General features: G+C 42.0%; 1 protein-coding gene across 1 annotated transcript in view; it reads left to right on the forward strand.

The window, feature by feature from the left end:
* LRP5 (LDL receptor related protein 5) overlaps positions 1 to 26,716 on the forward strand; it is a 1,224,287-nt gene that overhangs the window by 881,457 nt on the left and 316,114 nt on the right. Inside the window, exon 10 of the mRNA XM_044065976.1 lies at positions 11,550 to 11,734. Within this exon, the coding sequence (XP_043921911.1) occupies positions 11,550 to 11,734 (185 nt within the window). The remainder of the gene's footprint in view (positions 1 to 11,549; positions 11,735 to 26,716) is intronic.

Raw genomic sequence — 26,716 nt, forward strand, 5'->3', positions numbered from 1 at the left:
GTTAATGGTGGGGTAGTTGAATTCGCCCATTATTAGGGTGTTGGGTTGTGCCTTAATATTTTCCAATGTATCAAGAAATGAGGAGTGGGAATCCTGAGGCATGGTGGGAGATCTGTAGCAAGTTACAATTTGGATTGTGGTCTTGCCCCAGAGTTAGTTGCACTTGAATAATCTCCGATGCATTGTGCTGAGCAACTAGCCTGGAGGTGTGGGTATCCTTAATGAATATGGACATGCCTCCACCTTTAGTGTTTCGGTCCAGGTTAGATGGCCGAAACGTGTGATATGAATTACAGCCTGGTAATGCAGGGGTGCTCGCTGGAGCCTTGAACCAGGTCTCTGTCACTGCATAGATGTCGATGTTCTCCATTTTAAGGAGTGCCTCAAGTGAATGCATTTTGAGGTTTAGACTTATAGCATTAAGTAGCATTACCCTCAGATTTTGCTTGCTTCTTGTACCTGTTACACTGGTGAATTTGTCATTTGAACCTTACCTAAAAAAAGGCACTATAGGGGTGGCAAGAGCCTTAGCCAGTATTCGAAAACCCAAGGGCAACAGGTGCAGGCCATCTTTGGCAAAGCATCGTGGTCTGTTGATCATATCATCCCAGGCAGACAGATACTGGATCCCCTTAGAATGACACCAGAAGCTTAGCCAATTGTTAAAGTCAATCATTTTGTCCTTGTACTGTGGTATCATTCTGGGTGATGGCAGGATGCTACTCAAGGCTAGGGTCATACCTGCCTGGGCTACAAGATCAGAGAGCTCCTCCATGTCTCTCTTTTCATGTAGTCCAGGGAGGTATGTCTCGGGTCATGCACACCAACATGGACAATGACAGAGTCATATTTGTACTTGTTGTGGCGTGACCTGAGTGCATGCGTTATGTGGCAGATCCTGGCACCTGACAGGCAGCTGACAGTAACTTTCTCCTTGTTTAGCCTGGTGAGTGGAACATCAGTGTGCCTGACTATAGAATCACGTATGACTAGAGTGTTGGGTACGTTGTTATGCCTTATGGGCTGTGGTTGAGTGGCAGACTAAGTTTTTGGGCTATGTGTCATTTGGGTTGTGTTGTGGGGTTGTAGGTTGCATGCGTTTCTGCTTTGGATGTCTCTGTTGCTTGAGCAGATTTTTATTGAGAGCCTTCGCAAATGTAGGCGTGTGTTTTATGTTGCTATATGTGTGTTTTGGTGGTGTAGATTTTGAGGGATTATGTGATGAGTATGGTATGGTGCAAGTGTTTACCTTCTCCTCTTGACTGTCTAGTCCAGTCTTGGGTGAAGAGAGCTTTGCTTCCAGTTTGGCTATAGAAGTGCATCGCTCACAGGTTGTACTGTTGGGTGGTAGGAGTAGAGGGCTGTCTGTGTACATGAGGCAATTCCTGCATTGCCCTAAGATGCCCAGATTCATCAGGTAGACAGGAGAAAACACCGGGAGATGACCCTTAGGCATGCCTGGCTAGGTGCTTATTTATTAAGTACTAAAAACTGTTTTCCTCTAGACAAGTGAGGAAAGTTGAGTGATATAGTAATTTGTAGCTTATTTAGTGCTTACAACGAGTTCTGAACAAGTGCTAAGCTCAAAGAAACAGATTTGAGTGCTAAAACTAAAAAAATGGCTAGTTCTAAGGGAAAATTTGAAGAGTAGACTTTATGGCGCCGGGAAGAGTTTAACCCTAGTTAGCGGCGATGCATAAAGTGTATATTTTTTTAATATAACAGTAACAAATGAGCTAACTGATTTAAACAAATTACCCAATTAACCGATAAAAAAATCTCAAAACGGAGCCCTGTTCCAGCAGTCTTCAATCAGACAAGCTCTAACTGTACACTCCTGCCACTAGGGTGCAGGGGAACATTCTCCAAAAAAGATAGCCTGGATTAGCGCTCAAGTTATACAAACAAAGCTAGAATCTAGTCCATGCTACAGCAAACAAGGCACACTAATTTCAGAAAGAAAAAGTTCAAACAAGCAGGCACAATAATCCTTTAACCAGAAATTCCCAGCTCATAAGAGCAGAATCTATCCTCTCCTCCCACAAGAGTGCAGACCACAAACCTTCTTAATGTAAAATAACTGGCCTGAAGCCCAGTTGCTTAAACCAGAACTAATACACTTTTAGAATAACAGACACTGAGCCTTCAGTCAGCAATTTCCAGTTCAGAAGGATGTAAGCTACCTGTCCTGCCACAGCAGTGCAGACCACTAACCTTCTTAATGTAAAACAACTGGTCTGAAGCCCAAGTGCTTAAACCGAAAAGCTTAGAATAACAGTTACAATTTAATCAGTCTACTACCAAACAGTAAGAAATGCAGCAGAATAAATACAGTTGAGTACTTTTAAGAAGAGGCAAAAGCAAAATAAAGTGCATTTTTTTTTAGTAAAGTGCAAGGAGAGAGGAAGGAGGAGCAGAAGAAAATTCAAGGTTAAGAACCTAAGTGGGCTGGCCTTCTCAAATGTTCTCTTTGTTTTAAGTAGAGTAAACACCAGACTGGGAGGGGTGTCCCAGATCAAATTTACAGTATGGGCGGGGAACTGCAAAGCCGCCAATTATAACAACTCTAAAAGAATAGGGTGGGTGTGAGGGGGGAAAAAATTTCAGGACAGATGAGAAACACAAAACAATGCCAGAAAATATATGAAATAATTCAGTCAGGCAAAATTAAGACAATGGAGAACTCTGAAAGGTTAAAATGCCATGAAATATATATTTATCAATCAGCGATATATTTCCAGATTCTTTGAGAATCACAACAGCCAGAACACCAGGAGTTTCCAAGTGTATGCAAGAATTTACAAACAAAACTGTCTTTAAATCAGCAAGCCTTGAAGCAATCGGATAACACAGAAGCTGTTAGACCAGTTTTATAAACTCCACCTCAGAAATGGGGGGAAGCAGTTTCAGGACAGATGAAAAACATAATGCCAGAAAATATATAAAATAATTCAGTCAGGCAAAATTAAGATAATGCAGAACTCTGAAAGGTTAAAATGCCAAGAAATATACTTACCAATCAGCGATATATTCTCATACTGAGTTAGCAGTTTTTCTACCATCACATAATCCAGCAAAATTGTTTCCATGTTCCTTTGACACCAGCATCCTTAATCTTTACCAGCCCTGGATGTGGGTCAGTTTGAGCCTGGGGAGGCTAAGGCAGTTACAGTAGATAAACAAGGAAGCTGGTAGTAACTGATGATTGGCTGCATGGAGCATGTGCAAAAAAAGGTAAAAGTAAAGATGTGAAGTTGTTCTATCTAGCCTTCATTCTCACTGATGGGTTCGGAGCCGATCCTCTGCTCCGACTTTGCCAAATGCTAAAGCTCGAGGTCTTCAAACAGCTCGTGACCTACTCCCTATCCCATGATGCAATAATACTTTCTTCAGATCTCATTTGCTGCTGCAACAGATCGGGTGTTCGTCGAACAGCTCTGGCCAGTATTATCAAACTTTTGATATTTGCCTAAACAAAAAATTTAATTCCTGTTTATTGTTAGTTGTTAGATTACAGTTAGCTACTTGAGACACTTGTCTCTTATTAGTCTTTGTTAGAGTGGTTTTTCTCCTTTTCTTGAGGCGATTTATTTTTAGGCCCTTTTTTTCTGTAAGTGAATTAGAATAGTTTGAGTTACATTGCATAACTTACTCCCTATCCTTTATATGTAGCCCCTTTTTTATTAGGGCATTAATAATATATCTTTGGTATTATTGCTATTATTTGCAAATAATTTTTATTCAACCCTGCGGTTTTTATTAGGGTTGTGTAATAGTTGAACAGTTTGGTACGTTTCATAGTTATTATAGTTGTTGTAGTTGGTCTTAGAGACCCTCCTTTATTAGGATTATTTCTTAAATAGATATTGTCTGTGTGTTATATATTTATTTATTTTACATTTGTTGACCGGGAGTGTCCAACTGGATTACAAGTCCATTTTTAGTGGGAGCCCAGGGAGAAAAGCTCCAAGAGAACAATTTTTTACAAAGCATAGTTTTAAGGACAGACTTTTGACATACAATTTCCATAGAAGAGACTTTGACATACATATTAACTAACAGATGGGATGCATTCGTTCTCTACAATATAATATTACATTTTAGAAGATATTCCTAAGTTTATGGTTCCTGTGATAGATTTACTGTTAGAATAAAAGCAGAGAGACATAGAATAAGGCTCAAAGAGAGCAGATGATGCCTGCTATAGTCGAGAAAGATAAATTGATTTACTATATGTCTTCTCCTGGTTTTAGTTGAGAAGGATAACAAATTGATTTACAATATGTCTTCTCCTTTTAGTTGCTTATGGAAAGCGCAGCATTGCTGGGGTAGTTTTCCCTAACTTCTGGAGAGATGGGATGAGCAGTAGATTAACAATCCTAAGTGGGTACAGTACTATGGTTGGCTTAGCAGAGTTACTTAAGTTAAGTGAAGTTCTAATGAGACATTAGCCGGGGGGGGATACAGGAGCACAGTTGATTATTCAAAAAGTGAGTTTTAACAAGTTTCTTGAACTTTGATGGGGATTTGTTGTCAGTTATGTGGGCAAGAAAGGAGTTCCAGGTTTTTGCTATACAGTGGCTGTAGACAGACTTACCGGCTTCATTGTTATATTTGGTTACTTTGAGGAGATTTTGTGTGCTGGACCTCAAGGGCCTTGTGGTTGTATAAGGGTTGCAAAAGATTTTGTGGGGCTAGGGTGTTTTTAGAGTTATGTATTATTTTGTGGGCTAGTGATAGCTGATGGAGTTGAAATAGTAGTGGTAGTTCTAGTCAATTGAGTTTTCCTAGGCATTCACAGTGATGTGTTCTGATGGGAGATGTTGTAGCGAATTTGGCTATCTTATTATAACAACTATCAAGTTTGTTTAGGTCAGAGTTGCGGAGATTTGTAAGCACGGGGGAGGCATAAAGTAGGGTGGATAGTAGGCGAGTCCTCGCTATTGTAGTTTTAGAGTAGTTAGTGAGGAATTTTACTGCAATACAGTAGGCCAAGTTTTTTATATACTTTTTTATGGTTATAGAAGTATGTAGGTCAAATCTAAGGTGATTATCTATTTCAACACCTAAGAGTTTGGTATGATTTGTGGGGGTGATTGTGGCCTTGTTAAAGGAGGAGATGAAGAAATAATTCACTGGGAGGTGTGGCTCTGTGGGAGCTAAAGAGTACTAGCTTTGTTTTACTTGGGTTCAGAATGAGCCTTTGGTTTGTAATCCAAGTTTCTACTAGGGAAAAGCATTCTTGTATTAGGGAGTGAAGGATGTCAGTTGATTTGGCTGCACATATTATGGTGGTATCATCTGCATATTGCACTATTGAGGCTTTAGGAGTACTGTTTGGAAGCTGATTGGTGAAGAGGGTAAAAAGAAGTGGCTCCAGGATGGAGCCTTGGGGTACTCCTAGGGAGACTGGTAGGGAGGGGGAGGGGAGAGTTGGTTTTGCCACATAACAGCTTGTTTCCTTCCCTCTAGGTAGTTTTTGAACCAGGAGATGGCAGGGTTGGTAAGGTTTAGAGTTGCTAGTGAAAGGAGGAGTTTGTTGTGGTTAACCTTATCGAATGCTTTGGACAAGTCAAGGAAGGTGGCAGATGCAAGGAGTCCGTTGTTTCTGTGAATATCGACAATGTTGGTGAATTCTGTTAGTGTGCTGGTTGTGCTATGGAAGGGTCTAAACCCATGTTGTTGTATTGCTATTAGATTATTTTCTTGGAGATAATTCATTAGTTGCTTGTGTATTACCCTCTCTAGAATTTTAGCTAAAGGGGGTAGTATGGCTACAGGGCAGTAGTTATTGAGTTCGAGGGAGGTTCCCCCTTTATATAGAGGGATGATGTGATATTTTCCATAGCTTGGGTACTATATATATATAAAAAAAAAATATATATATATATATATATATATATATATATATATATATACACACACACACACATTTTTTTTTGTTTGTTTTTGTTATATTTGGAACTAGAGTTTGTTTTGGCTTGGGTAATTTTCAGTTGACAGAGTTGTCTGGGTTTAAACAATGCCCAAAATGCGGGCAGAAGATGTCAGTTACAGATGGCCATACAAGTTATGTTCATTGTTTAGGTGAGCTTCACCTACAGGAAAATTGTGACATCTATCACTCTTTTAGCTATTGCATTCTTCATGAACGCAAGAGTAAACTGATAGCAAGAGGTCTCTTGAAGTCTTCTTTTCAAGATGACTTAGACAAGGACAACCCTACTGAATCTCCAAAAACTGTATCTACAAGCTCTTTGTCTGAGCCGAAAAAGGGCTCATCGACTTCAAAAGCAACTAAATCTAGCAAGAATGCCAACTCGTCACCTAAGCTTATGGAGCTGGAGGTAATTGCGGTCAGTGGGAGCTGGTCCCCAACCTTGGAGCCAGTTTCTCCCACTTTACAATCTCCTATTCTCCAGTCTGAGACATCGTCCATTGCTTCCCGGTCCTCAAGACTATCGGATAAGGATGTGGATCAACTGGTACAGAGGCATCTACAGTCACAGGCACTAGCTAAAATTCTGTTGGGTCTGATGCTTAGGGCTTCGGAATTGACCCAGACAACCCGTTTCTTCGATTCCTCCTCCGATTTGACCCGAAGGTTTGGAGCCGGAGTATTCAGAATCGATGATTGTGGAACCGGAGCTGACACACATTGGGCTTTCGGTTCCGACTACTATGACCTCTTCGGTTCCCACCTTAGAGTCTAGGAGCCGACACTCACTGGTTGGGTCAAGAGAGGATAGTCGTACCGTTCTTTTGGTGCCAACTTTGCCTCTCGGGGCCTCAGCTCGGGTGAGCTCTGCACCCGTCTAGTGCTCAGAGCCCACAATTTCAGTGCCAAGGAGACTGCCTGTTTCTACAGATCCAGGCGTCTCTTCGGACCGGAGCCAAGGGGCTTTTGATGCCATGAGGAGAGTGTTTTCCCCTCAGGCACCCACATCATCAGTACCAGCAATCTCCTCCCCTAAAGTTCCTGTGTCTGTCTCTGCTTCGCTGATTCCTCCAAAGCATAGAGACCCGGAGTCTGAGGTCCCCCCCCCCCCATCGGGTGAGCCCTGTTCTTCGTGGACCTCCCCAGAAGCTCCCCAGGAAGAGAACGTGCAAGAGGAAGCATCTGGATTCCCCACAGGAATCCATCACATCAGATACTGACTTAGATGAGTCAGTAGGATCCCCGCGGTCCCCCACTGAAGATATCTCTTTTGGTGATATCTTAGAAATCCTAAAACAGAGGGGTGGCTGGAATCCCCTTAACCCTACTGATGATGAGTCAGTACTCCTGAAGGCTTTTGGGTCTCAACTCTCCACCTCTTGGGTGACTCCACCTTTCGATTAGTTGATGGACCTTCTTTCTCGAAAGGAGTGAGCATCCCCGGATACCATAGAACCAGTCCCTCAGAGGCCAAATAAATTTATTACATCACCTCAGGACCAGGCTTTCCTTACAAAAGGAGTACCCATTGATGCAATGGTGGTGGTGGCGGCTGCCAGTAAGGAAGAGCTATCTGAGACCTCCACATCTGTAGATCCTCCTAATAGAGATTCTAGGGTCATGGACAGATACAGAAAGTGCATGTTTAATTCAGTGGCCTTTACTCTTCGATCCCTGAACTATCTCACACATTTCACCATACTACACAGAGATCTCCTTAAGGAGTTAAGAGATGCTCTTCAGGGTGCGGTAGCTGCAGGATTCTCAGATAAAGTAACCTCCCAGCTTGCTACCCTAAATTCCCTTATAAACTCTTCCATGTGACTGATTTCATATGCAGCAGATGGAACGAGTCGGGCTGCGGGTACAGGAATTGCTCTTAGGAGACACTCCTGTATGCGGTTTTGTTCCTTAGTGGAGCCTACAAGTCATCCTTTGTAAACACCCCCTTTGATGGTTCATCACTTTTTGGACCGAAAGTGAAGGAAAATCTTACCAGGTGTGAGGAAGATGGAAAGACTCTGCTACAGGAGTCTGTTTTTCCACTCCTACCAGACCTTATCCTAAAAGTCGGAAAAGTGGAAAAATGTGGTTCCATAACAAGGACCTTTCTGTGACATTTTTGGTGAAGCACCCTGTAGAGGCAGAGGAGGGGGCAATAATGGGAGATGCCGTCCATGCATCAGAGGGGGCCCGCAGAACCAGGGTGACGGGGATCACTTCTTTGGCAAGCCCTACTAGCACTCCTGAAAGGAGGCCTACCTGTCCATCTCTGGAGGCAGTTATGGGACGCTTATCTTTGTACCCAGACACCTGGCTAAAAATTACAAAAGACCAGTGGGTACAAAGTATAATATCCAATACACTATTCCCTTTACTACCTCTCCAAGCCCTGTGAAAAAAAATACCAGATGTTCCACCTAATCACAGGGAACAGGCAACCATAGAGATTAAAGGTTGCTAGAAAAAGAGTCATCTAACCAGTCCCTGCAGACCAGAGAGGAGCCCGAACTTACTCAAGGTTCTTTTTACTTCCAAAGAAAACGGGACTGGAGACCAATTTTGGATCACAGCAGGCTGAACAAATCTGCAAGAAAACAAAGTTTCAGATGGTCACGCTGCAGTCTATACTTCCTTTTCTAAGACAGGACAATTGGATGTGCTCAATAGATCTCCATGATGCATACTACCATATAAAGATGGCCAGAACATCCAGGGATCATCTGCGCTTTCAGCTGGGAGCCAGTCACTTTCAGTTTCGGGCTCTGCCCTTTGGTCTCACTACAGCCCCCAGAGTGTTCACCAAATGCATGGCAGTAGTCACAGCTCACCTGAGGCAGTTAGGATTCCAGGTGTTTCCATATTTAGACAACTGGCTCCTCACCGCCACTACCAAGCATCAATTCAAACAGACAAGGGAGACAAACCTTAGATCTTTGCAGTCGTTTGGGGATTACTATAAACTGGGACAAATCTGCTTTACAGCCATCCAGATGTACTGCCTTTATCGGAGCAGATTTTGACACAGTTTCCATGACCATAAAACTTCCAATAGAAAGAGTGAGGAGTCTTCGACAAATTCTGAATCTCATCCCCAAACACAGACCCCCCCCAGTTTCAGTAGTGAACAAATTACTAGGGACCATGGCAGCAGCCATCATTGCCATTCCATTAGGCCAGATGCACATGCAGATACTGCAATGGCTGTTTTTCACACAATGGTTTTATCAGGAACTTCCAATGTCTCACCACATCACGATAAAGTCATGCAAGAAGGATCTTCTTTGGTGGCTGACCTCTCCTCGAGTGACAATAGGACGTCCCTTTGTTCTTCCAACCCCAGTTGTCACTGTGACCACTGTCACCTCCCTGATTGGGGGGGGGGGGCATTTTCAGGGAAGGACAGCCCAAGACACATGGGAGAATCACTTAGCTCATCTGCATATCAGTGTCCTAGAGATGAGAGCGGTACCTCTAGCATTGCAGTCCTTTCAAAACTTTCTACCTCTAGGGACTATTGCGATGCAGACAGACAATATGTCAGTGGTCTGGTACATAAACAGGGAGGAACCAGATCATACCCCTTATGTCGAGAGGCCTTGAGAGTATGGCAGTGGGCAATTTCCACCCAGCCCTTTCTGATAGCACTGCACATTCCGGGAAGGTCCAATGTGATAACAGACAAATTGAGCAGAGCAATACTATCTCCTCATGAGTGGTCCCTGAAAGAAGAAGTAGCGGAAAGGATATTCTGCAGATGGGGCTAGCCTTGCAGCGACCTCTTTGCAACCCCTGCCAACACCAAATGCAGCAACTACTTTGCCATGATCTCCAACTCGGGAGATGCCCCAAGGGATGCACTTGTACACAGTTGGCCCCCGGGATTTCTTTATGCTTTTCCCCTGTTTCCTCTGATACCCAAATTCTTACAGAAAGCCAGCACTCTGGGAAGGACAATTATTTTGATAACCCCTTACTGACCTCGTCAAATTTGGTTCCCCTTTCTGCAGCCTCATCTACTGGAAGAACCATGGATCCTGGACCCAGTTCCAGATCTTCTGATACATTCATCAGAGGTTCTTCATCCTGCAATTCATACCCTAAAATTGACAGCTTGGCTGCTCCAGTTCCACAAGTTATCATCTGCAGCACAGAACATCTTAATTTCTTCTCACAAGTCTTCTGCTAGGAAACTATACCTTAGCAAGTGGAAAAGATTTTCTATATGGGCGTCAAATAACGTTGATCCATATATGGCTTTGATTTCTTCCATTCTAGAGTTTCTGATTAAATTATTTCACGAAGGAGCAGCTGCAGCAACCCTTAGAGCTCAATTGGCAGCAATCTCTAATTTTCATATTGGTGATCAACAGACTCCCATCATGTCACATAGACTTTCTAAAGCATTTCTTAAGGGTACTATTCACTTGAGACCACCTATTAGAAACCCATCTGCTCCATGGAATCTTAATTTTGCACTCTCATGGATCATTTTACCCCCCTTTGAACCTGTATCATCCTGTGATTTGAAATACCTATCATGGAAGACCATTTTCCTAGTAGCTATTACTTCTGCTCGAAGAATTTTGGAACTACATGCCTTGTCCATCAAAATCCCATACTTGATTTTTCATAATGATAGAGTAATTCTGAGAACAAATCCTTCATTCCTACCTAAAGTTTGTTCTGAAACAAATCTCAACCAGACTATAGAATTACCTGTGTTTTTTTCCAAATATACTAACAAAATGGAACACATGTTGCACAAACCCGACATCCATAGGCAACTTGGATTCTATCTAGACAGGACTAAGGACTTCAGAAAATCGGACCAACTTTTTGTCTCCTTTTCAGATTCAAAGAAGGGTACTCCTGTGGTTAAAATCACGTTACCAAAATGGTTGTCAGACTGTTTCGCTTTCACATACAGCTCTTCGCAGGTGACATTAAATTATAAAGTCAAGGCTCACTCAACCAGGACAATTTCCACTTCTTCAGCCTTTATGGCACAGCTGCCTATAGATTCTATTTGTGCAGCAGCCATATGGTCCTCACCCCCCTCATACCTTTATCACTCATTACAAATTGGATAAGGCCTCCAGGGACAGGGCCTCCAATGGTTCTGAGGAATATACTCCCATGAGCCGCCCAAGGAGATGGTGCTTGGGAAGCTTACCCATCAGTGAGAATGAAGGTGAGATGAACAACTCACATGGAAAGTTATGGTAAGTACATAACTTCTTATTTCTCACTGCAGTATCTAGCATGGTTTGGTGACAGTAACCCTCAATATTTTTATTACAAAAGCACAAACTTTGATGGACAAGGCAACTTTCTGAGGAAAATTGTAGGGCATCCCTCAGTGTCAGGGACATTTGAGAGAGGTATGCATGATAGTGTACTCCAATAGTAGCTGTACATTCTTATTTTGTAATTTTCTGTATACCCTGAAGGCATGGATATTTGTTCATAGTCCCTAATGCATTACCATAGTGACTATCATTTTGATTAATTTTAAACTATGTACAGGTCCTAATATTAAAGGCTTTTTCACTTCCCCTTTCTGTGACTAAAATCTGTATAATGTTAGCTTACTGTTTCCTGTTAATAGGTACATGTACTGGACAGAATGGGGTGGAAAACCAAGAATTGTGCGAGCTTATATGGATGGATCCAGCAGTGTTACGTTGGTTGACAAAGTTGGTCGTGTCAATGGTCTCACAATTGACTATGCAGAGAACAGACTTTATTGGACTGACTTGGATACTTGCATGATTGAGTCATCAAACATGCTAGGTAAATATGCTTGATGTTTACATATGTTTTAAAGAAGCAGTTCATTGTTATCCATTTTTAAAATAGTGCTGTTTTTTTCAACACATTATTTTCTGCAGTGGAGTTTCTTGCAAATTGTGCCTTTCCTGATGATGAGCGTGTTATCCAGCACAAGTCACTTGACCAGACACGGCTTTGGGGCAATTGGTCATTTTGATTTTGCTCCTTTTGCATTATATTTTTCCTACTTATACATATTATTGCTGCTTGAAAATGTTATTTATGTTGATGATGATTGTAAATGTTTTGAGTGTTTCCACATTTGGTATGAAAACATGGTGCCTGCTTGCCAATAGATCTTGTATATACTAATCATAATCAGAATGGAGTGCACTGATTTAAGATTACTGCAAAACTGTGCAGTGAAATTGAGACACAAATGAATCCGAGAGCTGGAATGACTTTTCTAAAGCAAGATATAAAGTATTCAGTAAAGTTGTGGAAAATTAGACTAAGGAGAAAGACAATTTGTAAAGTAAAATGATTCCTGTTTCTTGCTTGTGTAAACATTATATCCTGGTGGTTGATCCTCCTGCTGTTTACAGCAGTCGTCGTAGCCACATTATTTTTACCCATTTCCTTTATGCCCTCATGCCTGCTAACCATTAAGTCCCCCCTTCCAAGTTGAACTTGAACCCATTCAGTGAGATGTCTTGATGGGGGGAGGGGGGGGGTCTGCAACCCAGGTAGCCATAAGTTTTGCACATACTGCATCCGTGCTGAGTATCATGCAGCACATTACAGCTCAACCTCTTCAGGAGACCACTAGAACTGTCAGCCAGAGGGACCTGCAAGGGAAGACCTAGTGTTTCATGGTTATTCTCACTGCTGCAGCTCCTGTTGCTACCCCATGTTTGACCCATATCTGAGGTCATGCCCCTTAAACTTTTGTAGACTGGAATGGCAAGGGCATTTCTTCTGAGTCCCTAACTCCTTCCACTGTCACTGACATATGCAACATATGACCATGGGAACACACGCACACCTCCAAGGTCCGCTGTCACCATGCAAGGTCACTTATTATACAATAGTCTATGCAAGCATTTGCTTGTACAGGAGTACTGGCTGGCCAGAAAGCCACTACACTGTCCCTTGGAGTGGGTGAGCTGGCCCAAAACTGCTAATTCGCACTCCCCACCCCTGTCCAGCTCTTTTGAGTACCCAAGCTGCTACTGAAATTATGATCACCATGGTCATAATTAGAAATGTTTCCTTGAGAGCCACAGAACTAGCCATTGCAAATGTATTAATTAGTTAGCAATGAGCGTGGTGATTCAGTATCTCTGTGGGATACTGTGTGCGCATGGCTGTGTTTTTTGTTTTTTTTTTTTTTTTTTTTTTTTTTTTTTTTACAGTATAGTTGTATACTGCTGTCTTTCAACAGTTGTTGCCAGTTTGTGCTTTGTCTTTAACTTTACATTGCAGGATAATTAGGCACAGTATTCTAAGAAGTCATTACAGAGAGGTGGTGAATGTTTAGGTTAACAGGGAGAAAGTGAATAGAAAATAGTTTGTGTTGACTCTCGAGTAGTAAACATGCATGGCAAGCTTACTGAAATTAGTAACAAAAAATGGTTGATAGTATTCTGTATTACACCGTCACTTGCAATCTGTGATTGTATAGAGCACTAGCAGAGGCTAGACATGAGTAAAGGTGAATTATTTTTGGTAATGTATGCATGAGAAACACTGAGTTAACAGAGCAATGAAATGGGAGCATGCTGAAATTTCCAGGGCAGTGATTGTAAGCTTCAAAACACCAGAACTGAATGTGTAGTTGTAGGATAGTAGATATAAATTCTGAAACTGCAGTGTTTGAGTGTTTCCTTTACTCTGGTATGCAACACACACACATATATGAATCCCCTTCTTCAGAAGCTTGAAGTTTCAAAACTTTGAATTTCCAAAGGCAGAGACCATAAGATTGAAGTTTTGAAACTTCGAATAGTTTTAATTTAGATCCCTGCACAGTATGGGATATTTACCATTTTCGTCACTGTAATGTGATCTCAGAGTTGGGATATTTAATTAGAAGGGGGGCACAGGGGGGCTTGCCCCCCTGCAAAAATGTAAAAAAAAAATTTTAATTATGTTTTTGAAGTTTCAAAATTTCAGTCTTATGGTCTTGGCCATTTGAAGTTCAAAGTTTTGAATTTCAAGCTTCTGAAGTGTATATCAGAGGTACTGGGATAAATTCCCCTGCAACAAGGTATAGCAGTCAGTTTTGAAATTCACTTTTTTGCGTCTGAATCGCAGTATTTTTCAAGTTGCAGGAATCCACTGAAATATGTCTGGTGGTCCATGTTTAAAACGATGCTTCTCTGGTAACGTAGTATCTTTTGTGTAATAAAAAAAGTTTGTTGTGTAAATAATTTAGAGAGTTGACATGACAAAAACTCAAGTATGTCAATTAAATTTGAAAAGACTAACCGTTTTTAATAAAAAAAAAAATTTATTAAATCAACACATTTTAATCTGAAATGTGAATTTATATGCCTTTTAAGGTTTTATAAGAAAAGCAAGCAAACCGTAATAATTTTTTGTTTATTTTTATCATGAAGTATGTGTTTCCTTTCCAACAGTTTTCGTTCATTCCAATATTACATAAGTTGCTCATTTCTGGCCTTCTTTTAAACTTCACTCCTCCTGAGCATTTTTTTCACATGTATTGTTCCTATATATTACGTTAATTTCTATGAAATGTGATCCTCCCCTTTTTCTAAAAATATGCCCTCCATGTCTTTTATCTCTTTTACAATTCCAGAGCATCCTTTTCTATTTTGTAATAATTATTAAACAGTAATGTTAATCTTGCTATAAGACCTTACTATGTCTAAGCAATTCTGATCATATATCCCAGCTCAAAAGAATAATTTCCTTAGTTAACATTTGTTCCCCTAACATTTCTACCAAAGTTGTAGGTAGGTTTTAAATAAAATCTTTGAGTGTGTTACATTCCTAAAAATATATTTCCCAATTAACCTTTGTCTTCACCATCACACTTCCAGTTTTTGCCCACTTTCTGAGGAAAAGTCCTTTAGTTGGAGTATGAAATACAAATACAAACACTTCCATGCAAAAACCTAAACTTCTGGACTTTATTGTACATTTGAGAGTCTTACAAATTTCTTCTCATTGTTCCTTTGTAAACTGCATTTTCATTCCGTTTTCCCAGTCTTTTTTAACCTCCTGTGGTTGACTCTCATAGCTGTCAAACAATATTTTATATGTTCTAGTAATTCCTTTAACAGTAGCTTTTAGTCTAAATTCAATTCTCTCAGCATCCTTCTGTTCCTTTTTCTTTGTCTTTACACTGTCATCTGTCTCTGATAGGGAAGCAAGTCTCAAATCTGCAGTCCAGACTTCTTAATTCATCCCACTCTGTTATCTTTCTGTTCCAAGTTATTTGCTCCTAATACATTGGCTGCTTTGCTGATTTCTTCCAGGTAAATTCCAGCTCCTGCCCTGTCCTGTCTTCCCTTGCTTTCAGGCATATCGATTAGTGAAATCTCCTTTTTCCATTCCTGCAATGGCCTAGTTCTTAAAATACTTTTTGCTACTTTATGAATATAATGTTCTCTATATTGTTGTTTTTCTTAAAGGCTTTCATCCAAATGTCTCCATGAGTTATGTAAATGGGCCTTAACTGCTTAGCTGTAAAGTATCTCTTCAAGTCAGGTAATCCTAAACCACCTTGTTTTGTATGGAGAATCAGTTTATCCTCCGTAATTCATCATCTTCCCCTCCCAAGTAAATTCTTTTGACTCTCTTGTCATCCACAACTTCTCCTCCCATTGATACAGGGCCTTGAAATAAGCCTTGTGAGACTTGTAGTGCTCATGGCAATCGGGACAAACATTATTGGTTTCACTTTGGTGGTCACCAGCATAAGCAAGTTTGACTTTTAAGTAAAAATTGACACGTGCTTTTGTTATCAAAACTCAAATCTTAGAACGTTTTTATTTCGGTTAGAAAAGATAGCTACTTATTTAATAAGTTTATACTAGGCTGCTGATTGGATAGATAATTAGTAGCCTAGCCTCAAGATCCCATTTTTGTTAGTAACCTAGAACTAACTACTACCCAATTTCTTCCCTTTTCACTGCTTATTAAGTTAATGTTTTCATTGTATGTTTTTTTCAGTGCAAAATGTGCATCTCATTTATCTAAGCCTGTAACCCAGCTTTTCTTTGACTTTGAAGAAGAATAGTTTTGTTGCACCAGGTGTTTTAGTCTGTAGAACAAGAATATTTGCTTTTTTGGGAGATATTTGGAGCATGACGTGCATAACAGAAAATGTTTCAGCAGTCCTGCAGCTAGGACGGCTGACCAAACTGAGAATGGCCTGTTTAAGGCTTCAGCACTGCTAAAAAAGGCGAAAAAGGAATTCTTTGTCTGATAAGTGTGAAGTTGTGAAACTGTGACCACAGCATGCTACATTTTAATCGGAGTTTCTGGCTACTGAGATTTGTCTGCATATATCAACTGGACACAAGCTGATTCAAGTATACTTTTTTTTTGTGTGTCTCTGCAGTTAGTTCCTCCACCCCCCCCCTCCCTGTTTCCTGTTGTGGTGTTAATCTTGGTGGCTTTGGAATTGCCCGCCTCTGCTGTAAATCTAATTTTGCACACTCCTCCTGGACCCATCTCTTTTGCTCACTCAACTGAGTACAGTGAGATCATATTTTGATTTCAGATACTCCTAGCAGTCGCATCTCCTCTGCTGTGTGCAGAGAGAGCACTTGGGAAGGACATTCCTTTATAGCATCTTAATCTGCTCTGTTTCCTCCCTGCACAAAAAAAATAATTCCACTTCATCTGCTTTACTGTATTTGTGTTTCTTCCTACTTTATTACCTTATTTTGCTTTTGCCTCTTCTTAAAAGTACTCAATTTAATTTATTCTGCTGCCTTTATTACTGCTTGTTTAGTAGCCTGATTTAAATTGTAACTGTTATTCTAAGGCCTTTGGTTTAAGCACTTGGGCTTCAAACAGTTTTACATTAAGAAGGTTTGTGGTCTGCACTGTTGTGGCAGGACAGGTAGCGCAATCCTAAGTTGGGAACTGCTGACTGAAGGCTCAGTGTATGTTATTCTGAAAGTGTATTAGTTCTGGGTTAAGCACTTGGGCTTCAGGCCAGTTATTTTACATTAAGAAGGTTTGTGGTCTGCACTGTTGTGGGAGGAGAGGCTAGATTCCGCCCTTCTGAGCTAGGAATTTCTGGTTAAAGGCTTATTGCGCATGCTTACTTGAACTGTTTCTTTCTGAAATCGGTACGCCTTCTTTGCTGTAGCATAGACTAGATTCAGGCCTGCTGGATCTAGCTTTGTTTGTATAACTTGTGCACTGATCCAGGCCGTCTTTTTTGGAGAAGGTTTCTCTATACCGTAGTGGCAGGAGTGTGCAGTTAGAACTTGTCTGATTGAAGACTGCTGGAACATGGCTCAGTTTTGAGCTTTTTAACTGCTTAATTGGGTAAAGTGTTGTTTTGATTGTATCTGCTCTATTTTCTGGAAAAATATATATACTTGTTTCCCACCTTTCTGAACTTGTATAGTCCAGTTTTCAGGTCACTGCTGAATCCAGGGCTGTGTTACAAGTTTCTGTGTTGCCCATACCTTGGATAGAAGGAAGTTTCATCGTTCACCTGCGAGAGAGGGGAGCTTTGAGCAGCCTATCTGTCCTTGGAGGAGTGGTTTCAGCCCAGAAGTTAGTAGTTTGACTATTTTGGGCTAATTTCTATCTCTTTCACTTCCCTGCTATAAAAACCGCATTTGCGCAGTTTTTGCGCTTGTATTCCGCTCAGCAAATGCCTTCCAGGTGTTCTGCAGAGTCTATAGCAGCAAAGAGACAAAAGAGAGACTTTGGAGTGATTAAGTATAATTTTTCTGCTTTTCTTGCTGTCTTAACTAATTCCGCCTAAAATGCCATTTTTTTAGCGTTTCTGTGATTTAAAAAGTTTGTTATTGCTACATATTGTACTTATTTGCTGCTTGCACTTGAATTAAGTCATTTTTGTGTTTAAATAATCTGTTTGTTGTAGGCAACACACTAAAGTGCAATAGCCTTTTCTGTACATTTAAAGTGTTGTTTTGATTGTATCTGCTCTAGTTTGCGAAAAAAACAGAACAATATATATATATATATATATATATATATATATATAGATATATATATATATATATATATATATATAGATATAGATATATATACTTGTTTCCCGCCTTTCTGAACTAGTATAGTCCAGTTTTCAGGATGTTGTTAGTGTTTCACTGTTGCAGTCATTGCATTTAGGTAATCTGCTGGCAGGTTGCCCCTCAGTCAGCCTGAATATCAAAGTCTTGGGTCCTGCGTCGGTTGCTGTCTCCTCTTCCATGACTTCAGGTCATCAGGGGGTATAAAACAGGCAGCCAACACCATTTTCTTTAGTCTTTCTTGCCGCGCGGTGCCCGAAGCAGAAGCAGATGTTCATCGTGTTACCCTACTGCAGTCATTACACTTGGGTTATCCTGCCATCAGGCGGTCCCGCAGTCGGCCCGAATTCCAAAGTCTTGGTCCGGCGTCGGTTGCTGTCGCTTCTTCCCTGACGTCAGTGCGTCAGGGGTATAAAAGAGGCATCCAACGCCATTTTCTTTAGTCTTTCTTGCCGCGCGGTGCCCGAAGCAGAAGCATTTCGCAAGTGCCGGTCAGCAGACACCTGAGATTTTCGATTTGAATTTCAGTCCAAAGTCTTCAATAAAGCTAAGTACCCCATTGGGGAACATTTTCTTGCCTCAGTCCGATGTCAGAAAAAGTTAACAATTGCATTTCTTGTGGGAAGCAAATACCTCATAAGGACTTCCATTCCTATTGCATTCCTTGCCTAGGCCCAGACTACTACGTCACAGGTTGTCGGTTTTGCTCTAGGTTTAATAAACGCACTATCAAACGCTGTTTTGACTTAGCACGGCATTACTTTGGTAGGAAATTCAATTATATCATGCCGTCGGAGCAGCTGACGACTGCAACTCATAAAAAACGCAAGGATAAGGACAGGCAGCCTAGGAATAAGCCAGACCCCGAGGCCTCAGCTGGGCCTGTCGCTGGTTCTCCGGTTTTCAGTGAGGCACCTACCTGACTGCCCCACCTGACGACTGCAGAGCTGGAACCCCAGACAGCTGCCGACTCCCACGCGGAGTCTACTAGGCCGACGCAGCCATCTACCGACACCAGAGCAGATTTAGACACCGGTGCAGAGGAAACCCCTTCGGTTGCAGAAGGTGTCTTCAGACAGACTACACTTATCATTAACTCTTATGCTAAACTTAAAACTCCTTTAAAACCTAAGAAAACTGTTCTTCAGTCTACAGGTCAAGGCCCCATGCCTAAGAAACAGATGCTTAAGATGGCTGAAGATTTAATTACCCTTATCAGGAGTTCCCATCCCCCTCCTGATAAAAGACCAAGACAAGAGGAGGATTATGCATCCTCTGGCCAGGTTTCTCTCTCCTCAGATTCTTCTGAGGAACAGGGCTACACTTTTCCACCTTATGAGGATTCTGATGCTGAAGACTCTATTCCCTCAGCATCTCCTCCTGAAGACTACTCCTTTGGGGAAACATTACATACCATGAGGGAACATTTCCACTGGGAAGGCCAGGATTACTCAGATTCTAAGAAAAGGCTCAGAGAGTTCCTTCTATTACCCCAGCACAGACCTCTTTCTATTCCTCCTGTTTTAGATATTGTGGATGATGTCTACTTGGAGTCTAGTTTGAATCCAGATTCTCTACCTCCTGCTCCAGCCAAACCAGACAGGTACTACAGAGTACCTGACTCCCACAAATTCCTTTATAAAAGCCCTGTAGCTGACCCAGAAACCATATCCCAGGGTCCCAAGGGAGCAAAGGCTTCTATGGCTAAAAATCCTGTGCCCTCTGAAAGAGATTTCAGAGCCCTAGATAGATGGGGAAAGAAAATATACACCTCTGCAACTCTGGCTATGAGAGCATTAAATTGCCAGTTTCACATGTTGAAATATCAACAATTCCTGATGTCTCAGTTAAAACAAAAAATGAGCACACACTCAGAACAGCCTGAGTTCAAGGAAATGCAGGATCTGTTCCATGCAGCTGAACAGGTGGGCAAGCATACTTTACAATGCGGATTTGATTCACTGGAAGCTTCCTGTAGCGCAGCTGTTACTGGCTCAGTCATTCGTAGACATGCTTGGTTAAAAGAGCAAACCCTCCCTAACCATGTTAAAGCAAAATTATTAGATGCACCTTTACAACAGGATGGTATTATTTGGTGCAAAGCAGAAGAGGTTTTAAAGAAAATGGAGGATAAGGCTAAATCTATGCAAACGGTCAAGGATTTCTTGCAGGTACAACCCCCTCGCTTCAGCAGAAATTGCCCAACAAAAAATTGGTCCTTTCTAGCTTCAGACAGATCACAGAGGGGCAAATACAGATGCCCAAGGGGCAGAGGTCAGTCACAGGGCCCTTACAAACCTCGCCAATGGTGTTCCGCTACCCAGAAAGGAGGAGAAGACAGGCCCCAAGCTAGCAGAAGGCAGACACAATGACTCTATCCTCAAACTACCAAGCAAATCTCTCCTGGCAACACCCTTGGGAGGAAAACTAACATTTTTTGCAGACAACTGGCACATCATCACAAAAGACCAATGGGTTCTAAACATCGTCTCTCAAGGATACAGATTCCACTTTTCATACCTTACCAAGGATCAAAGGAATGCCAAACCTGCCACCAAATCAATGGGCAGAGGCACAAAAACAAATTACAGCTCTCATGAACATGAGCCATTCAACAGATACCTACACAGGAGCAGGGACAAGGATTTTACTCGAGACTCGTCCTAGTTCCAAGGAAGGACAAAGCATGGAGACCCATTCTGGATCTGTCAATTCTAAACACCTATCTGCAAGTACCAAAATTCAAGATGCTAACACTACAGCAGCTTCTTCCCATACTGGGCAAGAATGTTTGGCTAGTCACTTTGGACCTCAAGGAGGCATACCTGCATGTCCCTATCAGACAAAATTGCAGAAGATACCTCCACTTCATTGCAGGTTCAACACATTATCAATTCTCTGCACTGCCCTTTGGCTTATCTACTGTTCCTAGGGTCTTCACAAAATGCCTGGCACCAGTAATTGCATACTGCAGACAAAGAGGAATTCAAATATACCCATACCTGGACGACTGTCTTATTCAAGCAGAAAGCAAGAACATTCTTTTACAGCATCTGGCATTTGTCAAACACCTCCCAAGTTGCCTAGGGTACACAGTAAATGAAAATAAATCAAAACTAGTGCCCTCACAAAACATAACATTCCTGGGTGCCAGCTTGAATACAACGGCCCAGATGGCTTATCTCACACCAGACAAACGATGACAACTTTTTCAATATTTCAAAATAATGGTAACAAAGACCCAACTCCCTGCAAGAAAAATTCTGCAGGCCTTGGGATTCATGGCATCTTGCATTCTACTAATACCATTTGCAAAACTGCATATGAGGAAATTACAATGGTACCTGAAAAGTGTATGGACTCAGCACAGCCATCGCTTGGAAGCAATGATACCACTCATTCCCTGCCTTCAACAGGAGTTTCTGTGGTGGGCACAGGCATGTCACCTCAACAAGGGTCAGCCTTTCACCTTACCCACAGCCAGGCAGACTATGACAACAGATACATCGGACTATGCCTGGGGAGCACACATGGCAGGACAGTGCATTCAGGGCAAATGGACTACAGATCAGAGACACCTGCATATCAATCAAAAAGAAATGCTAGCAGTGCAGAATGCCCTAACAGCTTTCAAGGACCTTCTACACCCAGGACAACTACTAATAAGGACAGACAACACCACAGTTATGTGGTACATAAACAAGCAAGGGGGCACACAGTCCTACCCTCTATGCAGGCAAGCAATGACCTTGTGGAACACTGCACTGTCTTACCAGGTTCAATTACAAGCACAGTTCCTGCCAGGAAAGAAAAACACATAGGCAGACGACCTAAGCAGAAACATCATGGATCCACACGAATGGAAACTAGATCCACAAGTATTTGCAATGATAGCTCAAAAATGGGGACGCCCAAACATAGATCTGTTTGCAAGCCCCCACAACCACCAACTTCAAAAATTTTGCACAAGGACCTTCCATCCACTAGCTTGGAAAGTGAACGCTCTCTCATTCAGTTGGAAAACATTAACAGTGTATGCCTTCCCTCCACTGCCTCTTCTAGCATAGGTACTGCTGAAAGTCAGATTAGAGAGGCCACAAATGATTCTCATTGCACCAGATTGACCACGCCGACATTGGTATCCAATTTTAAAGACCATGGCCCAGGGCCCACCGTGGATTTTGCCACAAATTCCTCACCTGCTCACCCAGCGAGACAATCTGATTCTACACAGCCAGCTCAAGACTTTAAACCTGGCTGCATGGCAAATTACCTTAACAACCAGCCAACACCTTTATCCAAAGCTGTTATGGATGTCATTCTGGAGGCCAGGAAGCCCAGCACCAGGAAAACCTACTCAGACAAATGGAAAAGATTTTGCTCCTGGAACCAGGCTAAAGGCCTAAATCTCCTGAAGCCGAACATTCCTCAGATTCTACAATATTTAACTGAGATGTTACACAAAGGACTTTCCTTTTCATCTGTTAAGATCCACGCCTCAGCAATTTCAGCTCATTACAACACAGATCCTCCTTTATTTTCACATCCACTCCTAAGACAGTACCTCAGAGGGGCTAAGAACTTAAGACTGCCAAGGAGAGCTGCAACACCTACTTGGGATCTCAACGTTGTCCTGGAAAAGCTTACACTGCCGCCCTTTGAACCAGCTTTTTCAACTGATTTAAAATTTCTTTCATGGAAAACTGCCCTACTACTAGCAATAACCTCAGCTAGAAGACTCTCAGAGCTACAGGCACTAATGGCAGTGGAACCTTTCCTCATTTTTCATCAAGACAGAGTTTCTCTACGGACTAATCCTTCCTTTATGCCAAAGGTGGTATTCAGTGTGGCCCTAAACCAAACCATTCACTTGCCCACCTTCTTCCCAAATCCCCAGAACAAAGGAGAAAGACTCCTGCACTCTTTGGACATTCACAGGCAATTACATTGCTACTTGGATAAAACTAAGGCTTTCAGAAAAACTGACCAGCTCAGGATCACAAGGAAAAGCTATCTCAAAACAGACCATTTCTAAATGGATATGACATTGCATACATTTCTGCTACACACATCATGGGAAACCAGTACCTGCTAACATTAGGTCCCACTCCACCAGGGCTACAGCTACATCAGCAGCCTTTCTCAGGGGAGTGCCAACCAAGGATATTCTGGAAGCTGCTACTTGGAGTTCAGTGCACACCTTCACCAAACACTATCACTTACCTCTTTACTCTAAGACTAGAGCTGGTTTTGCCACTGCAGTTTTGCAGGGCCTACTAGCCTCTTCTAACCCTGTCTGACTCCACCTCCCCTCTTAGCTTTGGGATTCAACCCAAGTGTGATGACTGCAGCAGGGTAACACGATGAACATAGTACAGTTTTGTACCTACCATAAATGTAGATGTTAGAGTGTTCACCCTGCTGCAGTCCAGGTTACCCTCCCTCCATCCCCTCTGAACTAGCTGAACTCATCTCTACCACTTTATCCTATACTACCTCTGTGGTGTATTAGCTTGTACCTAAGGGTTTTGTTTTATTTTTATATAGCCATATGTATATATGTATATATATATATATCTATAAATATATATATATATATATATATATATATATCTATATATATATCTATATATATATCTATATATATATATATATAGCCTACCTTTTGGGGGCACCTGACATCTGGGGCAAGAAAATCTGAAGAAAATGGCGTTGGATGCCTCTTTTATACCTCTGACGCACTGACGTCAGGGAAGAAGCGACAGCAACCGACACCGGACCAAGACTTTGGAATTCGGGCCGACTGCGGGGACCGCCTGACGGCAGGATAACCCAAGTGTGATGACTGCAGCAGGGTGAACACTCGAACATCTACATTTATGGTAGGTACAAAACTGTACTTTCGCAAGTGCCGATTGGCCGACTACTGAAATTTTTGAATTCGAGTTTCAAAACCAAAGTCTTCAATTAAAGCTAAGTACCCCATTGGGGAAACTCTTTCTTGCTCCATGCTGATGTCCGTAAAAGTTAATAATTGCATTACTTGTGGGAAGCAAATACCTCATAAGGATTTTCATTTGTACTGTATTCCTTGCCTAGGCCCAGATCATAACGTGCCTTGCTGTCAGTTTTGTGCTAGATTTAACCAATGCACTATTAAGCTTCTGTACATCTTTGCTTCAGAATATTTTGGAAACAGATTTAACTACCATGAAATGTCGTCTGATAGCAATCCGACTACCGGAGTTCACAAAAAACACAAAGAAAAGGACATAGACAGACCGTCAAGGTCCAAAACCGACGAAGCTTCTCCTAAGCCAGTCGCTAGTTCGCCGGTACTCAGGTGCTTTCACAGCCCGTGATACCCGCTACATTTGAGTCGCAGGCCCCTACAGAGACCCATGTGGAGTCCGGCACACCGCAAGATTCTCAAAGTATTGTACCCGTGGATGTCTCTCCCTCAGATGGGTCCAGAGCCGCTGAGCAGGCACCGGCTTCTGAGGGTGTCTTCAGGCCTCAGCATTTCTATATAAAACCGACGCCAGCTTCAAAGACAAAAGCAACTTCTAAGGCAAAAAAAATGACGCATGAGCCACGTGCTCAGACCTCTATGCCCAAAATGCAGATGATCAAAGTGGCTGAAGACTTAATTACCTTGATCAGGGGTTCCCAGCCCCCCCCCCCCCCCGATAAGAGGCCTAAGCAAGACACTGATTATGAATCTTCAGATCAGGTTTCTATTTCTTCTGATTCCTCTTCTGATCAGGAATTTTCTATACCACCCTATGAGGATTCAGATGCAGAGAAATCCATCCCATCTGCATCTCCTCCTGAAGATTATTCCTTTGGAGAAACCTTGCATACTTTGAGGGAACATTTTCATTGGGAGAGTCAAGATTTCTCAGAATCAAAAAAGAGGCTTAGGGATTTCCTCCTTCTCCCTCAGCATAGGCCTTTGGCCATACCTCCTATATTAGTCATTGTTGATGATGTGTTTTCGGAATCGAGCATGACTCCAGATTCCATACCTCTGGCTCCTAGCAAGCCAGACAGATAGTACAGGTTTCCTGACTCTCACAAATTTTTATTCAAAGACCCTGCTGCTGACCCTGAAACTATCTCACAGGGTCCCAAAGGTGTAAAGGCCTCAACAGCTAAGAATCCTACCCCCTCTGATAGAGATTCCAGGGCGCTGGATAGATGGGGAGAGAAGGTTTATATGTCTGCAACCTTGACAATTAGGGCCTTAAACTGCCAGTTTCATATGCTTAAATATCACCAGCATGTTATGCGATTATTGAAACAGAAAATGATGTTGATTTCTGAATGTGTGGAAAATAAAGAATTACAGGAATTATTGCATGCAGCAGAACAGGTTGGAAAGCATACTTTGCAATGTGGTTTTGATTCCTTGGAGGCCTCCTGCAGGGCCGCAGTTACTGGATCTGTGAATTGAAGGCATGCCTGGCTCAAGGAGCAAAATTTGCCTGATCATGTTAAAGCTAAATTTTTGGATGCACCTTTACAGCATGATACTCTGTTTGGTAATAAGGCAGAAGAGGTTTTAAAGAAAATGGAAGACAAAGCTAAGTCTATACAAACTATAAAAGACTTTTTACAAATGCAGCCACCAAGATTCAGTAGACACTGGCTTAAAAAAAATTGGTCCTTTCCTGTGTCCGACAGAGCTTCATGGGGCAAATCCAGGCGCTCAAAGGGCTCTAGATAACAATCACAGGATTCTTACAGGTCAAAGCAATGATGTGCCTCTACCTCCAAATCTGGAGGAAGTAAAGCACAACCCTACAGTAAAAAGTTTCAATGACTTCCCTCTGCCATCACCAAGCACTTCTCTTTTGGCAGCCCCCTTAGGGGGAAAACTAGCACTTCATGCTCAAAATTGGCAGTTAATAACCTAGGACAAGTGGGTATTAAACATAGTATCCCAGGGATACAGATTTCATTTCCATACCTTGCCAATTCCAAACGGTTGGCCAGATCTGCCACAAAATCGATGGGCAGAGGCACAGAAACAAGTTACGTCCCTCATGGATGTGGGGGCTATTCAGCTAGTACCAGAACAGGAAAAAGGACAAGGGTTTTACTCGACTGTTTTTGGTACCCAGAAAAGACCATGCCTGGTGCCCAATACTGGATTTATCGATTTTGAACACATTCTTGGACATACCAAAATTCAAAATGCTAACTTTGCAGCAGCTTCTGCCCATGCTGGGCAAGAACGCTTGGCTAGTGACTCGACTTAAAAGAGCCATACCTGTATATCACAATAAGGGAATTGTGCGGAAGATACCTCCGCTTCAAGAATGGCTTTATACATTACCAATTCTCTGCACTGCCCTTTGGCTAATCTACTGCGCCCAGGGTCTTTACAAAGTGCCTGGCACCAGTAATTGCATTTTGCAGACAAGTATACAAATCTATCCTTACTTGGACGAGACTCTGGCAGAAAACAAGGACATTCTTCAACATCTGGCGTTTGTGAAAAGGCTTCTAACATGCCTAGGGTACACAATAAATGAAAAGAAATCACATCTGGTACCCCCTCAAAAGATTATATTCCTGGGTGCAAGCTTGAATACAACTGCCCAGATGGCTTACCTTACGCCAAACAAACAAAGGCAACTGACTATTTACTTCAAACAGATGGCAACAAAAACCCAGTTGTGTGCAAGACAAATTCTGCAGGCTTTGGGGTTCATGGCATCCTGCATTCTACTGATTCCATATG

This window comes from Protopterus annectens, chromosome 3.part0, assembly GCF_019279795.1.
Source record: "Protopterus annectens isolate FY-2018-M chromosome 3.part0, PAN1.0, whole genome shotgun sequence".
NCBI lineage: Eukaryota > Metazoa > Chordata > Ceratodontiformes > Protopteridae > Protopterus > Protopterus annectens.